Source organism: Nicotiana sylvestris, chromosome 10 (assembly GCF_000393655.2).
Source record: "Nicotiana sylvestris chromosome 10, ASM39365v2, whole genome shotgun sequence".
NCBI classification, from domain to species: Eukaryota; Viridiplantae; Streptophyta; class Magnoliopsida; order Solanales; family Solanaceae; genus Nicotiana; species Nicotiana sylvestris.
In genome coordinates this window covers 128,908,933-128,925,257 of record NC_091066.1, presented here as the reverse complement: position 1 = coordinate 128,925,257, position 16,325 = coordinate 128,908,933, and the positions used below count along the sequence as shown (strand labels likewise).

The following is a 16,325-nucleotide window of genomic DNA, read 5'->3' as shown; positions in this document are numbered from 1 at the left end:
GGTAGTTACCTCGGGTCTCTGATGGACTGAAGGCAACAACCCCTAACCAAGGTCCGTATGCTCCAGTACCGAAATCTGCACAAAAGAGTGCAGAGTGTAGTATCAGTACAACCGACCCCATGTACTCAGTAAGTGTCGAGCCTAACCTCGGCAAAGCAGTGACGAGGCTAGGACACAACAAATAAATAACCTGCAGTTAAACAATATCTACCAGAATAACAGTAATAGAAATAATTCAAAAGTAACGGGGGAGGGGTAACATGCTATGGGGAAAATACCAACATAAAGAGTCACAGTAATAGTGGAATAAGACAATTAAGGTATTTGAACCGAAAACAGCCTGCATTCCTATTAAAAATGCATAAATCAAACAAACCTTTAGTTTTGATACATCTGTATCACTTTGTGTCGGCATGATTTTGGCATTTATTATCTTCAAAATAACTCGTGCAGGACGCTAGAATGTTCCGTTTTTCATCTCTTTGTGAAACTCATTTAAATCTCTAGACCACAAGGTAAAGGAATCTACACCACATAGCTGCTTGTGAATGTCTGGGTAATCTGGTCTACGAAGGAACCTCTGAAACAGCTTATGTTAATGCTCAGTGAAACCCATTATTTGATTAATGACCTTTGAAGAAAATGGAATCACTCTTTTCTGACCTTGACTTGATAACTTGCATCTAAATCGCCTCCTGGTTGCCAATTGGCATAAAATTCTTTTACCAAGTTGATATTCACACTATCACCTTGGCGAAACAACCCTTCAAAACCCAAAGCTCGAATGTTAGTATATATTGCATTATACTTACGAGCGAGTTTTGTTTCATCTATGGAACTTCAGGAGTTGGTGGCACAGCAGAAACAAAGGATTGGAACCATTGTATTGTATGGGCTGGAATAGCCCTGATGCCATATTTGCACGCTGGCACCTCATCTGCATCAGGGTCAAAGTGTTCCTCTTCCTCCTCAACTGGTGCCAAAGGTGGTGCCCTTCTACCTCCACGTCGGCTAGTAGATGCAGCCTCAGATAAGCCAGTGTTTGATCTTTTGCTTGGGCACCGAGACATTATACCTACACAACATGATATATTAGCTAAAAACACAAATCATTTTAAGAGCAAGTGGAGTAAATACCCCACACTTATGTTATTATCATGTTGACACTTAGCATGTATAACAGGGATTCAGACTACCCTGTTCTTCCATTAGAATGATATAATGCTTATCGGCCTGCCCAATCATTAAAGAGAATTGCAACAATTAAAAATAAAATAAAAATAAAAAACTAAGCTAGATTTTACAAGCTAGATTAATATTAAACGTAAACATAAAAAGAAATTAGTCTATTTTACAAAATTCAAAATTATTATACAAAATATACTACATAGGCACATTAGCATGAATCTTACATCTGATTTTTACATAAAGAAAGCGAAAAAAATCATGTTTTAGTCTAATGTTATAGTTGTTTTCAATAATAACATCTCACAATGCAATTTGTTTCTTATTTTGCAACGTTACTCAATTTCATGTCGCTTAGGCATTTTAACAAACACATTGTAAGCATGTCTTGTATTCTTAAAAATTTAACTTCAAATGAGGCATAATCACCATATCAACAACACAAATATGCCTCTCATCACAACTATAACATCACCACATATTCACAATAATATTTAATACACAAATTTTCACTTTATTACATGTATTTTTGGATTAGTATACCCCTCAACAATCTTCGACAAGAAACTCAACCCATTTCACCTCAATACACCTTCAAATACTCCATAACCACAAAGAGAATATACATTCTAAGTTTCTAATACTATTTTTAACAATATTAACAAAAGAAACTAAAAGATAATTATGAACACAATTCTTGCTAGGGTCTATACAAATATACTGAAATACAAAATGAAATGCAACTAGATTAAAGGAAAAGAGAGAAGAGACTACTTACCTTGCAAAAAGAAGAAGGATTTGAGGATGAATCTTTGAGTGAACTTGTTTGGTTGGGGTTTTTGGGTTTAGTGTTAGAGAAGAAGAGAGTTTGGGAAGTGAAATAATGAAATAAGGGGAAGGGGTTCGGATTTAAGGGGTTTAATTTTAATTTTTTTTTAAAAAACAAATGGCCTACCGCGGCGCACCCCGCGGTGTGGTAGGCCAAAAATCCCAGCTGCTCCAAAAATTTTGTATTCTGCCTTGTCTGTGCAATTTTTCCTGGCGCGGTGTGTGGCACGATGCCCCATGCAACGCTGTAGGCAAAATTTTCACAGAATTAGCCTATTTTTTGATTTTTAGCTCACAATTTACCCCTACATCATTGTACACTGATTTTAGGCCGAATTCATACTTGCACCTGACTGAAAACATTATACATCTAAAATCTAATATTTCTAAACTACAATTAGAAGTTAATGATGTTAGTCATTGGTTGTCTCCTAACAAGCGCCTAATTTAATGTCGCGGTACGACTCAACACTTCATCACGCATCAACCAAATCTACCGAGGTCTTGTGACGTTTAATATCACCACCCCAGTAGTGTTTTACTCGCTGCCCATTTACCAAGAATGTACCACTTGAATTTATGTCCCGCAATTCAACTGTTCCATGAGGAGTCACACTTACCACAACGAAAGGGTCTGCCCAACGGGACTTAAGCTTTCCAGGAAAAAGCTTTAACCTTGAATTAAACAAGAGAACTTCTTGACCCGGCTCAAACTCACGATGTTGGATGTGCTTGTCATGCCATCTCTTAGTCTTTTCTTTATACAACTTGGCATTTTCATAAGAATGCAATCGAAATTCATCAAGTTCATTGAGTTGTAGCAGTCTTTTTTCACCGGCTAAGTCCATATCCATATTTAGCTTTTTGATTGCCCAATAAGCCTTGTGTTCTAGCTCAACGGGCAAATGACATGCCTTCCTATAAACCAACTTGTACGGAGAAGTATCTATTGGAGTCTTGTATGCAGTTCGATAAGCCCACAATGCATCTTCTAACTTACCGGACCAATCTTTTCTATTTGCACTCACTGTTTTCTCCAAAATCTGTTTTACCTCTCTGTTTGACACTTCAACTTGAACACTCGTTTGAGGGTGGTATGCAGTAGCAACCTTGTGTCTTACCCCATATTTTGCTAGAATATTTTTCAACAATTTGTTATAAAAGTGTTGTTCCTCCATCACTTATCAACACCCTTGGAGTTCCAAAGTGTATGAAAATGTGCTTCTTTACGAAACTTACCACTACCTTTGCATCATTAGTAGGAAGAGTAATGGCCTCAACCCACGTAGACACATAATCGACTGCAACCAAAATGTATCTATGACCATTAGAGTATGGAAATGGTCCCATGAAATCAATTCCCCAGACATCAAAGAGCTCTACTGCCAAAATATTTTGCAAAGGCATCTCGTTCCTCTTCGTGATTGTACCTGTTCTTTGACACCTGTCACAATTTTTAACAAAAGAATGTGCATCTTTAAATAATTTTGGCTAGTAAAAACCTGATTGCAAAAACCTTTTGTGCAGTTCTGTCTCCACCATGGTGACCTCCATAAAGAGAAGCATGACAGTCATGTAATATTGCATTCATCTCCTCCTCAGGGACACACCTTCTTACTAATTGATCTGTTTCTTTTCGATCTCGAATCTCTAAATCAAATTCCTGCAAAAAGAAGAACCCATCGGATTAACCTTGGTTTGGCATCTTTCTTTGCAAATAAATACTTGATAGCTGAGTGATCTGTGTAAACTATGATTTTGGTTCCCACTAGATAGGACCTGAACTTATGAAATGCCCATACTACTGCAAGCAACTCTTTTTCCGTAACAATGTAATTCATTTGTGCTGGATTAAGCGTTCTGCTTGCGTAATGAATGAAGTAAAAGATTTTCTCCTTCTGCTGCCCCAAAACAGCTCCAATGGCTATGTCATTTGTGTCACACATTAACTCAAATGGAAGTTTCCAATCTGGAGCAATGATAATTGGTGTAGTGACTAATCTTATTTTCAGCTCATCAAATGCTTTCAGACAAGCATCATCAAACTTGAAGGATGTATCTTTCTCAAGAAGCCTGCACAAAGGAGATGAAATTTTTGAAAAATCTTTAATGAAACGATGATAAAAACCTGCATGGCCCAAGAAACTGCGAATGCCTCTAACTGATGTCGGTGGAGGTAATCTTTCAATTGCTTCCACCTTGGCTTTATCTACCTGTAATCCATTCTTGGACACTTTATGCCCTAAGACTATACCTTCTCTTACCATGAAATGGCATTTTTCCCAATTCAGTACCAAATTTGTTTCTTCATGCCTAGCAAGTACCTTGTCAAGATTCATTAAACATTCATCAAAAGAACATCCAAATACAGAAAAATCATCCATAAATACTTCAACAAATCTTTCGAACATATTAGTAAAAATAGCCATCATACACCTTTGAAAAGTCGCAGGTGCATTGCAAAAACCAAATGGCATTCTTTTAAATGCATATGTCCCATAGGGACATGTAAATATGTTCTTCTCTTGGTTCTCTGGGGCTATAACAATCTGATTATATCCCGAGTAGCCATCCAAAAATAGTAGTATTCCTGTCCAGCTAATCTATCAAGCATTTGGTCAATAAAGAGGAGAGGAAAATGGTCTTTCCGGGTGGCATTATTCAATTTTCTATAATCTATGCAAATCCTCCACCCAGTAACAGTTCGAATGGGAATCAGATCATTGTTCTCATTTGTCACTACAGTCATTCCTCCTTTCTTTGGAATACATTGGACTGGACTTACCCATTTGCTATCAGAGATTGGAAATACAATACCTGCATCAAGCAATTTAATCACTTCTTTTCTTACCACCTCTTTCATGTTGGGATTTAGGCGGCGTTGTTGTTCTATGCTCGTCTTGTGTCCTTCCTCCATGAGAATTTTATGCATGCAAAAAGCTGGACTAATACCTCTTATGTCAGACATTGTCTACCCAATTGCTCTTTTATGCTCACGTAGTACTCTCAACAATTTTTCCTCCTGCAATTTAGACAAGTCAGAAGAAATAATAACAGGTAACATATCAGAACTACCCAAATAAGCATAATGAAGGTAAGAAGGTAAAGGCTTTAGTTCCAATTTTGGAGATTCTTCAATTGATGGCTTCGGAGGAGGATCATTTGGCCTGTTCAAAGGTTCAAAGGGATTTAAACCTTTCATATATTCACATGATGCATTCAAAATATGCTTCATCTCTTCAACCTCATCATTAATCTCCAAACTCTCGAACAACACAATTGTTTTCTATAAAGAATCCTTCAAATATACACTTGGGGCAATAAGTTGCTCATCCATCTCCATGACAGATATCATATACAATTCTTCATAATGGCGAGGAAGTTGAATTGCTTTGTCTACATTAAAAATAGCTTCCTCATTGTCAACTCTCATGATCATTTTTCCTTCTCTTACTTTAATTATAGCATCACCTGTAGCCAAAAGAGGTCTTCCCAATATAATAGGAACTTTTTCATCTGCTTCAAAATCTAAGATAATGAAATCAGCCAGGAAAATAAATTTTCCAATTTTCAGCATACATCTTCAATCACTCCTTCCGGGTAAGCTATGGACCTGTCTGCTAGTTGCAACATCACCGTGGTGGGTTTTTGGAGCTCCCTGACCCAATTTTTTTGTACAAAGACAATGGCATCGAATTTATGCTCGCTCCCAAATCACAAAGTGCATGGCCTACATCAACATTACCTATTCTTACAGGGATAGTAAAGCTGCCAGGATCCTTAAGCTTTTGAGGAAGCTTATTTTGGACCCTTGAAGTGCACTCCTTAGTAAGTGCAACTGTTTCAAATTCAGTCAATCTCCTATTGTTAGCCACAATATCTTTTATGTACTTGGAATACTTTGGAATTTCATGAATCGCATCTACCAACGGAATATTCAATTGAATCTGACTCAACATAGAGAGAAATTTGTTGAACATGCGATCATCATTCTTTTTCTGCAATCTTTGTGGAAAAGGTTGTGGTGGCCTTGGAACATTCACAGGTGCTGAAACTGTATCATCTTTCTTTGCTTCCTGTGTTGCTTTGGGAATCAATTCACTTTCAGGTATAAGCTTGTCTTTTCTCTTCTTTGGAATTTTTTCTAATTCCCTTCCAGTTCTAAGTGTAATTGCACTAACTTGCGGATTTTTCTCTGTATCACTTGGAAGAGCACCTGCAGGTCTTGCATTTTGATTTGCAGCTAGCTGTCCCATTTGCCTTTCCAGATTTGTGAAATTAGTTCTGAGTTGTTGACTGTCATGCAACAATTTCTTCAACAAATTATTTGTATTTTCTTCTACCTGTTGGGGTGGCCTTTGAGGTTGATTAAAATTTTCTTGGGGTCTATATTTATTTTGATTTGATTGATTTTCACCCCAAGAGAAATTAGGATGATTCCTCCAATTTGCATTTTAAGTGTTCCCATATTATGACTGTTGGTTCATCGGACCTCTGCTTTGTTGTCCCACATAATAAATAGATTCAGGATTCGTTGGACACATATCACTCATGTGATTGTCACCACATATTTCATAACAAATCGACATTTGTTGAACATGTTGCATTTTTTGTGTCTGGTTCATTGTCATTATATTCATTTGATTTGCCAATTTTGCTATATCTGCTCTCATGGCGGAAAAATCAACAAGTTCAAGTACCCTTGTTGCTTTCTGTTTCATTGCTCTCCTTGGTTCTCCCTCACCTTGCCAATTATGATCATTAGCAGTGAAGTTGTTTAGCAGAAGTTGTATTTCACTATATGGTCTCACCATGCAACTACCTCCACAAGCTGAATCAAGATTCATCTTTGAAGTCTTATCTAATCCATCAACAAAAGTATGGCCCAATACCTCATCAGTTTGACAATGATGTGGACAGTCTCGGAGTAGTTTCTTGTATCTTTCCCAAGCTTGGCGAAGAGTCTCACCATCTCGTTGTTGAAACCCTAGAATCTGGCTCCGCAAAGACTTTGTCTTTTTAGTGGGGAAAAACATGATTAAGAATTTCTTTGCTAAGTCATCCCAAGTATGGATTGAATTAGCAGGCTCCTTCTGCAACCATTCTTTAGCTTCCCCCAACAATGAAAAAGGAAACAAGGTCAGCCTGACATAGTCCTTGGAAACATTTGGATAGTTGTAAGTATCTGTGATTTCCAAATAATTCTAAATGTGCCTCTGTGGGTCTTCATGAGATAGACCTACATATTTCCCAGTGGACTGAATCAGCTGTACCATGTACTGTTTAAGCTCAAAGTGACCAGTGATATCAGGCTTCACAATAGCTTGAGTCATATTAGCAAGATTTGGCCTTGCAACTTCTATCACTGGACACCCTCCATTATCTGCCATCACTGTTGGTTTTGGTTGAACTAAGATGTCCAACTCTCTTTCTATTTTGTATCTAGCTTCCAACTCTTTCCTCGCTCTATGAAGTGTTCTTTCAATTTCAGGATCAAGAGGGAAGAGATTGCCTGTGCTTCTACTCCTCCGCATTCAAGAGAAGAGCCTGCGTGACACAAACAGAGTGAACTGAAAATTAATGCTTAAACCAATAGCTGATAAAAGCTTAACTCAGTCAAGTAGCTAATTTCTAAGTCTCCGGCAACGGCGCCAAAAACTTGTTGCGACCAAAACTCTCACGCAAGTGTACGCGATCTTCAAGTAATATAGTAATAAGTAAAGTATCGTTCCCACGAGGACTTATGATCAACTTATCAACTGATGCAAACTCAAACAATTATCGATTCAAGCTAATTCATCACAAAATACATAAATAACCAATTTATAATTTAACTAGTAGACAAACAATAATACAACGCAAAGTTACTACGCCACTTATGAAGTTTTCTTTTAACAATTAATAAGAGAGATATCCCAGGGTTATGGGCTTGCTAGAGATCATGCTACGCTTTTAGCTTAAAAATGATTTATTGAATTATCTGGGTTATTGATTATAGGGTTGTTAATATCCATCAGAATCTGTCGAATTCTTATGCACCTATTCAAGTTAAATTAATACCTATATTTCTATGGCATTAATATTAACTCAAATGCATTTACAATTCCTATTTTTCAACCAAACAAGGCAATTAAGTATATTTCTATCTTAATCGCTAATCTTTCACCCGATGCCCACGATCAAGATCTTGTTATATTTGATTCTATATGCAATCAAGAATTTCCTTTTTCAAGTTTAACTCAATATTCGTAAATAGTATTTCGCTGTTAGCTACGCAGTAAAATAATTAACAACAGAATCAAATAAACAACCCATAACAATAAATTCAATATCATCAATTTAAGCGTCAAACAACATAATCATCTAACACTAATAACCCCAGAATATTTGGATTTTTAGCCACTCATAATTATACAAACATCAACAATATAAGTCTTAAACATAAAATAAATAGACACTAGAAAAAGGTTTAGAAAAACTCTTTTAATCCTTGCTCCAAAGTGTTGTCTCCTCTTGATTTTGATCCTCCAAGATGGATCTCCTCCTCTTTTTCTCTCTCAAAACAGGTCTCCTCTGTCAATAATGGATGCTTTTACCCTTTTTAATCGTGTAGGAATGGGTTTTGACAATTATACCCTTTTTAGACCTAAATAGAGTAGTTCTGTGATTTTTACACGTCCGCGACGCCGCATGCGCCGCGTACATGGATTGGACAGAGGCAGAATACATTTTAACGGAGCAAAACAATGCAGCGCAGAATTTTGCAATTTTTTGCGCTGCTTCATTTTTCATTTGTTTTGCTATCCCGGCTTGCTTTGCGACCCCCGAATACGATCCCGACTTGATTTATTTATCTTTTACTCAGACTTCAAAGCCCCAAATTAATCAAATTCATCCCAAATTTAATTCTTAAGTCGGATTAGCTTCCTGCAAGGGATAAAACATGAATTTAGTACAATTCATTATCAATTAAGCTCAAACCTTTGTAAAATGCAATAATTAAAGTGTTGTTACAACAACTAAAATACGAGTTCTTAGGCTATGATCACTTCCCAAATCTCATCATGCCCTTCATGGGCGACACCCAGAGCAATACCCACTCTCCGACTATGAATGCCACATCACGAACCTTATGGTCAGCATAACTCTTTTGCCTGGACTGAGCTGTACGGAGCCTATCCTGAATGATCTTAACCTTGTCCAAGGCATCCTGAGCTAAATCTGTACCTAACAACCGAGCCTCTCCTGGCTCAAACCACCCAACCGGCGACCGACACCGCATACCATATAATGCCTCATAGGGAGCCATTTGAATGCTCGACTAGTAGCTATTGTTGTAGGCAAACTCTGCTAATGGCAAGAACTAATCCCAAAATCTAAATAGTACGCTCGGACTGTCCGTCCGTCTGAGGATGAAATGTTGTGCTTAACTCGACCAGTGTACCCAACTCACGTTGTACTGCCCTCCAGAAATGCGAGGTAAACTGCATACCCTGATCAGAAATGATAGACACGGGCACGCCATGAAGACGAACAATCTCTCGGATATAGATCTCAGACAACCACTCCGAGGAATAGGAAACTGTCACAGGAATGAAATGCACTGACTTGGTCAGCCTTGTAAGCACGTGATTTTTGACCCTCCCCGAGGATTTTCACATTTTTTTAGCATAAATATGAAATTGGGTCTAATATAACCATTTTAACTATTTTACTTTATTTCGTTGCAAAAAGAAAAAAAATCACAAAATATATATATAAATTTTAGTTTATCTATTTCTCATAAACTTGAAAAATACAAAAATTGTACTTTATTTTGGTACTTTATATAAATTCGAAAATTACAAAAAATATAATTCGATTAATGTTTTGTAGTCGTTTTAATTTTGGAAAAATACAAAAAAATATATTACTTTATATTTTTGTCTTTATTAAAAAACGAAAATTACAAAAAAATAGTTTTATTAATATTCTATAGTCATTTTAACTTTGAAAAATACAAAAAATATTGCTTCATATTTTATCTTAATATTTAAAAAACGAAAATTACAAAAATAGTTTTATTAATATTTTGTAGCTATTTTAAATCTTGAAAAAATATTTAAAAAGATATAGTTTTGTTTGAATACTAGTCTTATTTTTGGTAGTTATTTTGCTTACATAGGACTAGTTAAGCAACGTGTTCCTATTTCTCGGGTCCGGGCAAAAGAATAATATTCGGGTTCAAACTACCCGGTTTTAGGCCTAATTTTCGGACCTAGCCCATAATAAACCGAGTCCAGGACACATGGGGAACCCCACCACGCGTGGGGGACATAAGTCTCGAACCCCACCACGCGTGGGGCTCATTTTTCTTGACAAACCCATTACAAAAGACGGACAAACATTTGGAAAAGGGGGAATTTTTCGGAAAAAATGCAAAAAGGGACAGATTTTGAAAACTTTGGGACTGTTCACTCATCTTCTTCCTAAGAGAAGAAGAACAAAAACAGAAAAACCCTACTGTCGAAGACTGCTCCAAAAACCACCGGCTCCCTCCATCCCTTCCGGCACCACTGTTCGTCGACCACCTGCTCCAACGGACCACCCTCCTCCTCCCAGCTCCACCATCATCACTACCCAGTCCGATGAGTAGCAGCAGCGTCGTCACCTCCACTGTCCGAACACCACCCCATCACCTTCCCCCAGCACCACGACCAACAGCAACAACCTAACCTCGTCGTCAACCTCCAACTCCATTCCTTACCAGTCCGTTCAGCCCCCCTCGCGTTCAAAGGATCACCTGGAAAAACCAGTAGCAGCCATGGTTCATGCTCGGTCCGTTCGAGTTCGAGTTTTCTAGCGCGAGCTATTCCGTTTGAGTTGTGATGACTGTTTCCATGGTTTCCTGTTTGAAGTCCGTTCGAGTGCCGATGTGAGGTTCCAGTTCGTTGGTCTCGTTGCTTCATTTCGCCGACTATGGCTCCATTCCGGTTTGACGAATGAGTTGTAAGACCCTCAGCAGTGTTTATCATTAGAGGTTCATTTTTCTAATCTTTGTTCGAGTTGCTATCGGTTACTATCGTGTCCGAGTTTGAATACATGTTATGTTGAAGATTTTGTTTAAATCCGTCGAGTTTTAGTTTTGTGTTTATGTTATTGCTATCTCGAATGGGCATGCTAGACGAAAGTTGTACAAAAGTTTTCATGTTCGTGACTAGCTTGCCGAATGGGTAGTCGGATTGATTTAATAAGCTCTGTTATAATTTTATTAGTCATTATTCAGTTGTTCATCATATGGTTTAGTTCTAAATGTAGGTTCATGCTTAATTGTAATTCGTCAAAGCTTGAGATACTTTTCATTAGCCGTGTATCCTACTAGCTTCCATTGTTCGATTAATAAATTAGGATTTCTTTTTTAGAAACGAACTTAATAGAAAATATAGTCGTTGTAGGTTTACCCTTTAAAATAAGAACGAGACGAGCCTCGCCAAATAAAACTTATAGAGTGTGGGGCCCTCACAGAATGTATGGTTTAATTAGAATTCGGAAGGACCGTTTAGCGAATTTCACGGTCTTCCCAAAATAATAACGCGATAGTCTCTCTAGGCGCGTGTCTAATATTTTACCTTCTTAAATTCGGGTGCACATTTATGTGACTCAAATCCAAATCTCAACGGAGTCGAAATGTGTTTCTAATCACGGGTACATTGATTGTGACGTGGTTCGAGATGCGTGTCCATGACGTTTCAAATTCCTTTTTTTTTTTAAAAAATAATAATAATAATAATAAGAATGAGATGAGCCTCACCAAAAATAAAAATACAAATTTGCGGGGCCCTCAGTAAATATTTGCTTTTAAATTGCTTAGATTTCGGGGTGGACTGTTTAGCAAAATTCCACGGTCCTACCCAAAATAAATACGCTAGTCGCTTTAGGCGCGCCTTTAATAATTTAATTTCCTTAAGCTCGGGTGCACAATGATGTGACCCAAATCCAAATCTCAACGGATTCAAAGTGTGTCGACGACCACGGGTGCATTGATTGTAACGTGGTTTGAGATACATTTTCACAACGTTGCAATTCTTGATAAAATAACAATAAATGATAAAAGCGGTTAAAAGTTAAAATTTGCACATCGGTCCAACATGTATAAAATCAGATAATCAAGCCAAATATAACAGTTGAGCGACCGTGCTAGAACCACGGAACTCGGGAATGCCTAACACCTTCTCCCGGGTTAACAGAATTCCTTATCCGGATTTCTGGTATGCAGACTGGTAATATAGAGTCATTCTTTTCCTCGATTCGGGATTAAAATTGGTGACTTGGGACACCCTAAATCTCCCAAGTGGCGACTCTGAAATAAATAAACCAATCCCCTTTCGATTGTCCTTTAATTGGAAAAAACTCCCCCTGCGCGCCCCTCGGGGGCGGAAAAAGGAGGTGTGACAGCTCTGGCGACTCTGCTGGGGACTTGGCCCAGAACCACTGGTTCAGGGTTAAGAATTCGAGCTTAGAATAATTGTTATTATTTGGCTTTATTTATTATCTGATTATTACATGTTTTGAGCCTAATGTGCTAAATGCTGCTTTTACCGCTTTGATATTATTTGAACTGTATATAAACTGTGCCGAAACCCTTCTCTTCTTACCTCTGGGGATGTGCTTACTGGTTGAGACTCCCTGTTCTGTTAGTGTCGTACCCTAAATAAAAGAGGCTCGGAAAGTTTCTAAGCCGGCTGGCCTTTTGGTTCCCGGAAAGGAGCTCCTTCCTCAGCTCGAGTTGTCCGCTCGGGTACACTGTCTAGAACACCGACCCAGGTTTTTGAACCTAGTATAACAAAGCCACATGCCGGATCCCTAGTAGGAACGTTTATTTGCATCATGTGCATTTGACTTAGGGGACTCAACACAGGGGTTGGGTCCGTCTAGGACAAGCAACCTGAAAATAATAGACCATCTTATGGCATCCTATGTGCTACATGTTGTATTCAGTCAAGGGCGAATGGGTCATTTGGTCATTTCCAGCATGATGTTATTTTAATCAAAGCATGGGGAACATTTGTGGAATCCAAGAAGCCTTGGAATTCCCTATGTCCCCCACGCTTGCTTTTTGGGAAAGCACATGGGGAACATTTGTGGAATCCAAGAAGTCTTGGAATTCCCATATGTCCCCCACGCTTCATATGTTGGGAAAAGCGCATGGGGAGCATTTGCGGAATCCAAGAAGTCTTGGAAATCATTATGTCTCACATGCCACATTTTTGAAAGAAATAATAAATATAAAAAATAAAATTACAAATAAAACAAAGCATGAAAATTCAAAAAGATTTTGTATGTTTTCATTATTTTCCACAGATTAAAAAAAATCGTGAAAAAGAGGAGAAAAAATGACAGTGTAGAGATATAACTACTTATTTTTAGAGAAAAATCAATGTCCGAGTAGTATCGAAACTCTGCCGAAATTTTGAGAAATGAAAAAAGGTCTTATTAGTTTGTTATATTAAAAGCAAAGAAAAATAGAAGAAAAAAAAATCATCATTGTTCTGTCTTGTTTTTTTTCAAAAAAAAAAGAAAATGGTTTGTTGTGCCATTAAATGAAAATCAAAATGAGTCTGGTTATTTAAAATGTTTTTTTATCTTATTATGGTTGTCTATGAAAATGCCAAATAAAATAAAAAGAGTCAGGCGTTGAACGTGTTTTTATTATTTGTTCCAAAATAAATCTGTATATAATCCAAAAAAAAATCAAAAATATTTTGATTCTTCTTTAAAAATTCAAGCATTTCTTTTATTAAAGGAAAAAATTCCAAAAAAAAAAAACATTTTCTTTAGAATAAGAAAAACAAATGAAAAAAAGGAATGTTTTATGTTTTACGTTAGTTTGTTTGTTTGTTATGAATGAAAAATAATAGTTTGTTTGTTTGTTGTGGAAAAAAAATATAGAAAATAGAAAAGGGTCTTCTCAAAAAATAGTTTATTTGCCCGAACTACGCGGGTTTGATTCTCACCGGATGTGAGATACGTAGGCAACCCTCATCGGGTCCAACCCCACCTTTTGCTAAAAAGCCAAAAAACAAATAATATGTCAAATTTTAATTTTGTTATAAATAAGTCAGGTGATGTTGTTTTGTCCTAAATAGCCGAACGTTCCCGAAAGGGACGCCGGAAGGCTGACTTTGCATAAACAGCCACCTTTTGGGTCATTTTTTAAGACTTGGTCCAATTGACCCACACAACCTTAAAAATCTTCATCCCCGAGACGTCAAAAGGCCGTGTTTGCAATATTGAATTTTCTAAATTCAAAAAACGATAAAAAGAGTCATAAATAAGCCAGGTGATTCTGCTTTGTCATAAATAGCCGAATGTTCCCGAAAGGGACGCCGGAAGGCTGACTTTGCATAAATAGCCACCTTTGGGTCATGTTTAGGATTGTTGGTTTAGTTGACCCACACAGCCTTATAAATCTTCGTCCCCGAGGCGCTAAAGGACCGTGTTTGCAACACCAGGTTTTTATTGCAATTTGAAAAAAAAAACAAAGAGTCAGCGGTTAGGTGAATACCGTTTGAATTTTTAGTCAAAAATAAGTCGAGCCAGCTTCGGCCGCGTCTTAAACCGTTCTTGCCGAAATAGCCTTAGAGTATCTTTCAGTTGTCGAAAGGTTATCTTCGTAAAAGAATGGACAAGTTTGTAAAAGTGTCATAAAATAATCCTCCCCGGCCTCAAAATTCATGTGAAATTTGGAAGGGGCCACATTTGCAAAAAATAACCATTTGGTTGCATTTGTCGAACAGAGAAAGGGAGCTGGAATTTTGTTTTTGAGTCTACCAATCTTTTGATTAGAACATGCGGGTTGTTTGATTTTCAAGTTTGCGGGTCATCTTTAAATCCTTGAAACCCAGTTTGTTTCAATATGAAAATTGGAAAAAAAATGTTCATTATTGTTTATCTTTTATTGGTCCGAACTACGCAAGGTCTGATTCATGCGGGGACATGATACGTAGGCAATCTCCATAAGATTCGACCACCACTAAAATAAAATAAAAATAATAATAAAAACTAAAATAAAAAATATAATAATAAATAAATAAAAGAGAGTGTGGAAGATTTTCAGGGGGCACAATTGTCTAACTGCTTAGGTACATTGTATCTCTGATATATGATTGTATGTCCAATGCCCTAACACTAACGTGATGGCTTCCCTTTGATGTGTCCATATATAGAAAGTGGTTGGTTGTGGTAACTCCTTCCCTGCAAAGCAAAATCAAAGGACAATGGCTCAGAACCGCAGAACCGAGTGGGTCGGTACTGATGACCGACAACAATTGATCGAACGGAACAGCGGGTTGGTAGAAGAAGTGAGAATGCTGAGACAGCATGTGGCAGACATGTATCAGGCATGGATAACGGGAAAAGCACCACCCCCTCCACCGCCAAGTCTCTTGAGCTCGGTCATTTCCCAAGCACCCAACACCATAATGGAAGATCCCCCATACTCTCCATCCCAGCCCACTTATGGCAGCTTTCCCAGCTATCCGAGTAGCTCCATCACTCCTCAATGCTTCTCCGCTCCCCTACACCATTTCTTTCCCCGTGACCTCAAAAGCCATACCTCACTTCCCAGGGACCCAACTCCACGAAATGCTTACCCACCCATACAGGCCTACCAAAAGCCATCTGGATCAGGTTTCCGGCCCTGTCAACATGCAAGAATGAAGAGGTTGCTGAAACGAGGAAAGGCTCTCACCCCCATCGGGGTATCTTATGCCAGTCTGTTTGAAAGGCTAAGGCATGCTGGTTCGATTGAGCCACTCCCCGCATGTACTATAAATCCGCTTGCAAGGAGCTTTGATCCGGCAGCACGATGCGCCTACCACTCCAATGTCATAGGGCACAACATTGAGAGTTGTCATAGTTGGAGAAGGGAAGTAGAGAAAATGATCCGAGAAGGGCGGGTTGCGATTAATAACAGTGACATGGAGCACTCGAACCTCCTCGAGAACTTGCCTACGGAGGTTGATGAGGTTGAAGCTGGTAATATTGATGCAAAGCTCAGTGGCTAAAATGCCAATTTTGATAAAGTGGGAGGACGTTTTGTTCCTTGGTCAGCAAGAGAGAAGCTTGTGGTGGCTCATTTTGTTGTCATTTCTGTTGTTCGGATTATTAGGGTTATGAGTCGGATGTTGTCTTATCCAGTTTGTTTTTAGGATTTTGTTCGGGATTGTTTTGTTTGTTTTGTTATTTAAACCATTTCACCGGTAGTCTAATACAAAGTCCGGTCTTTTATTATTTCCAGTCATCTTTTGTTTAGTCCTTTTTACCATTTTTGT

The 16,325-nt window shown here is 38.0% G+C and overlaps 1 protein-coding gene across 1 annotated transcript; it reads right to left on the bottom strand.

Annotated features, from left to right (window-relative positions):
* Window positions 1–830: 830 nt before the first annotated feature.
* On the bottom strand, window positions 831–4,981 carry LOC138879939 (uncharacterized). Its single transcript, XM_070159589.1, has 9 exons — window positions 4,865–4,981; window positions 4,338–4,616; window positions 4,142–4,226; window positions 3,819–4,036; window positions 3,516–3,676; window positions 3,253–3,457; window positions 2,511–3,008; window positions 1,182–1,233; window positions 831–1,075 (listed from the first exon to the last, which is right to left on the bottom strand). Exons 1-9 carry the CDS (start codon window positions 4,979–4,981, stop codon window positions 831–833), a joined length of 1,860 nt encoding a protein of 619 aa, XP_070015690.1.
* Window positions 4,982–16,325: the final 11,344 nt, after the last annotated feature.

Excerpts from the sequence above, each read along its gene's own strand:
- LOC138879939 (XM_070159589.1), bottom strand. The coding sequence starts at position 4,981 with ATGTCTGACATAAGAGGTATTAGTCCAGCTTTTTGCATGCATAAAATT. Across the intron at positions 4,617-4,864 it reads ATCCCAACATGAAAGAGGTG|ATTAGCTGGACAGGAATACT; the intron begins GTAAGAAAAGAA and ends AATGCTTGATAG. Across the intron at positions 4,037-4,141 it reads CAGTTTCTTGGGCCATGCAG|CATTTGATGAGCTGAAAATA; the intron begins GTTTTTATCATC and ends CTTGTCTGAAAG.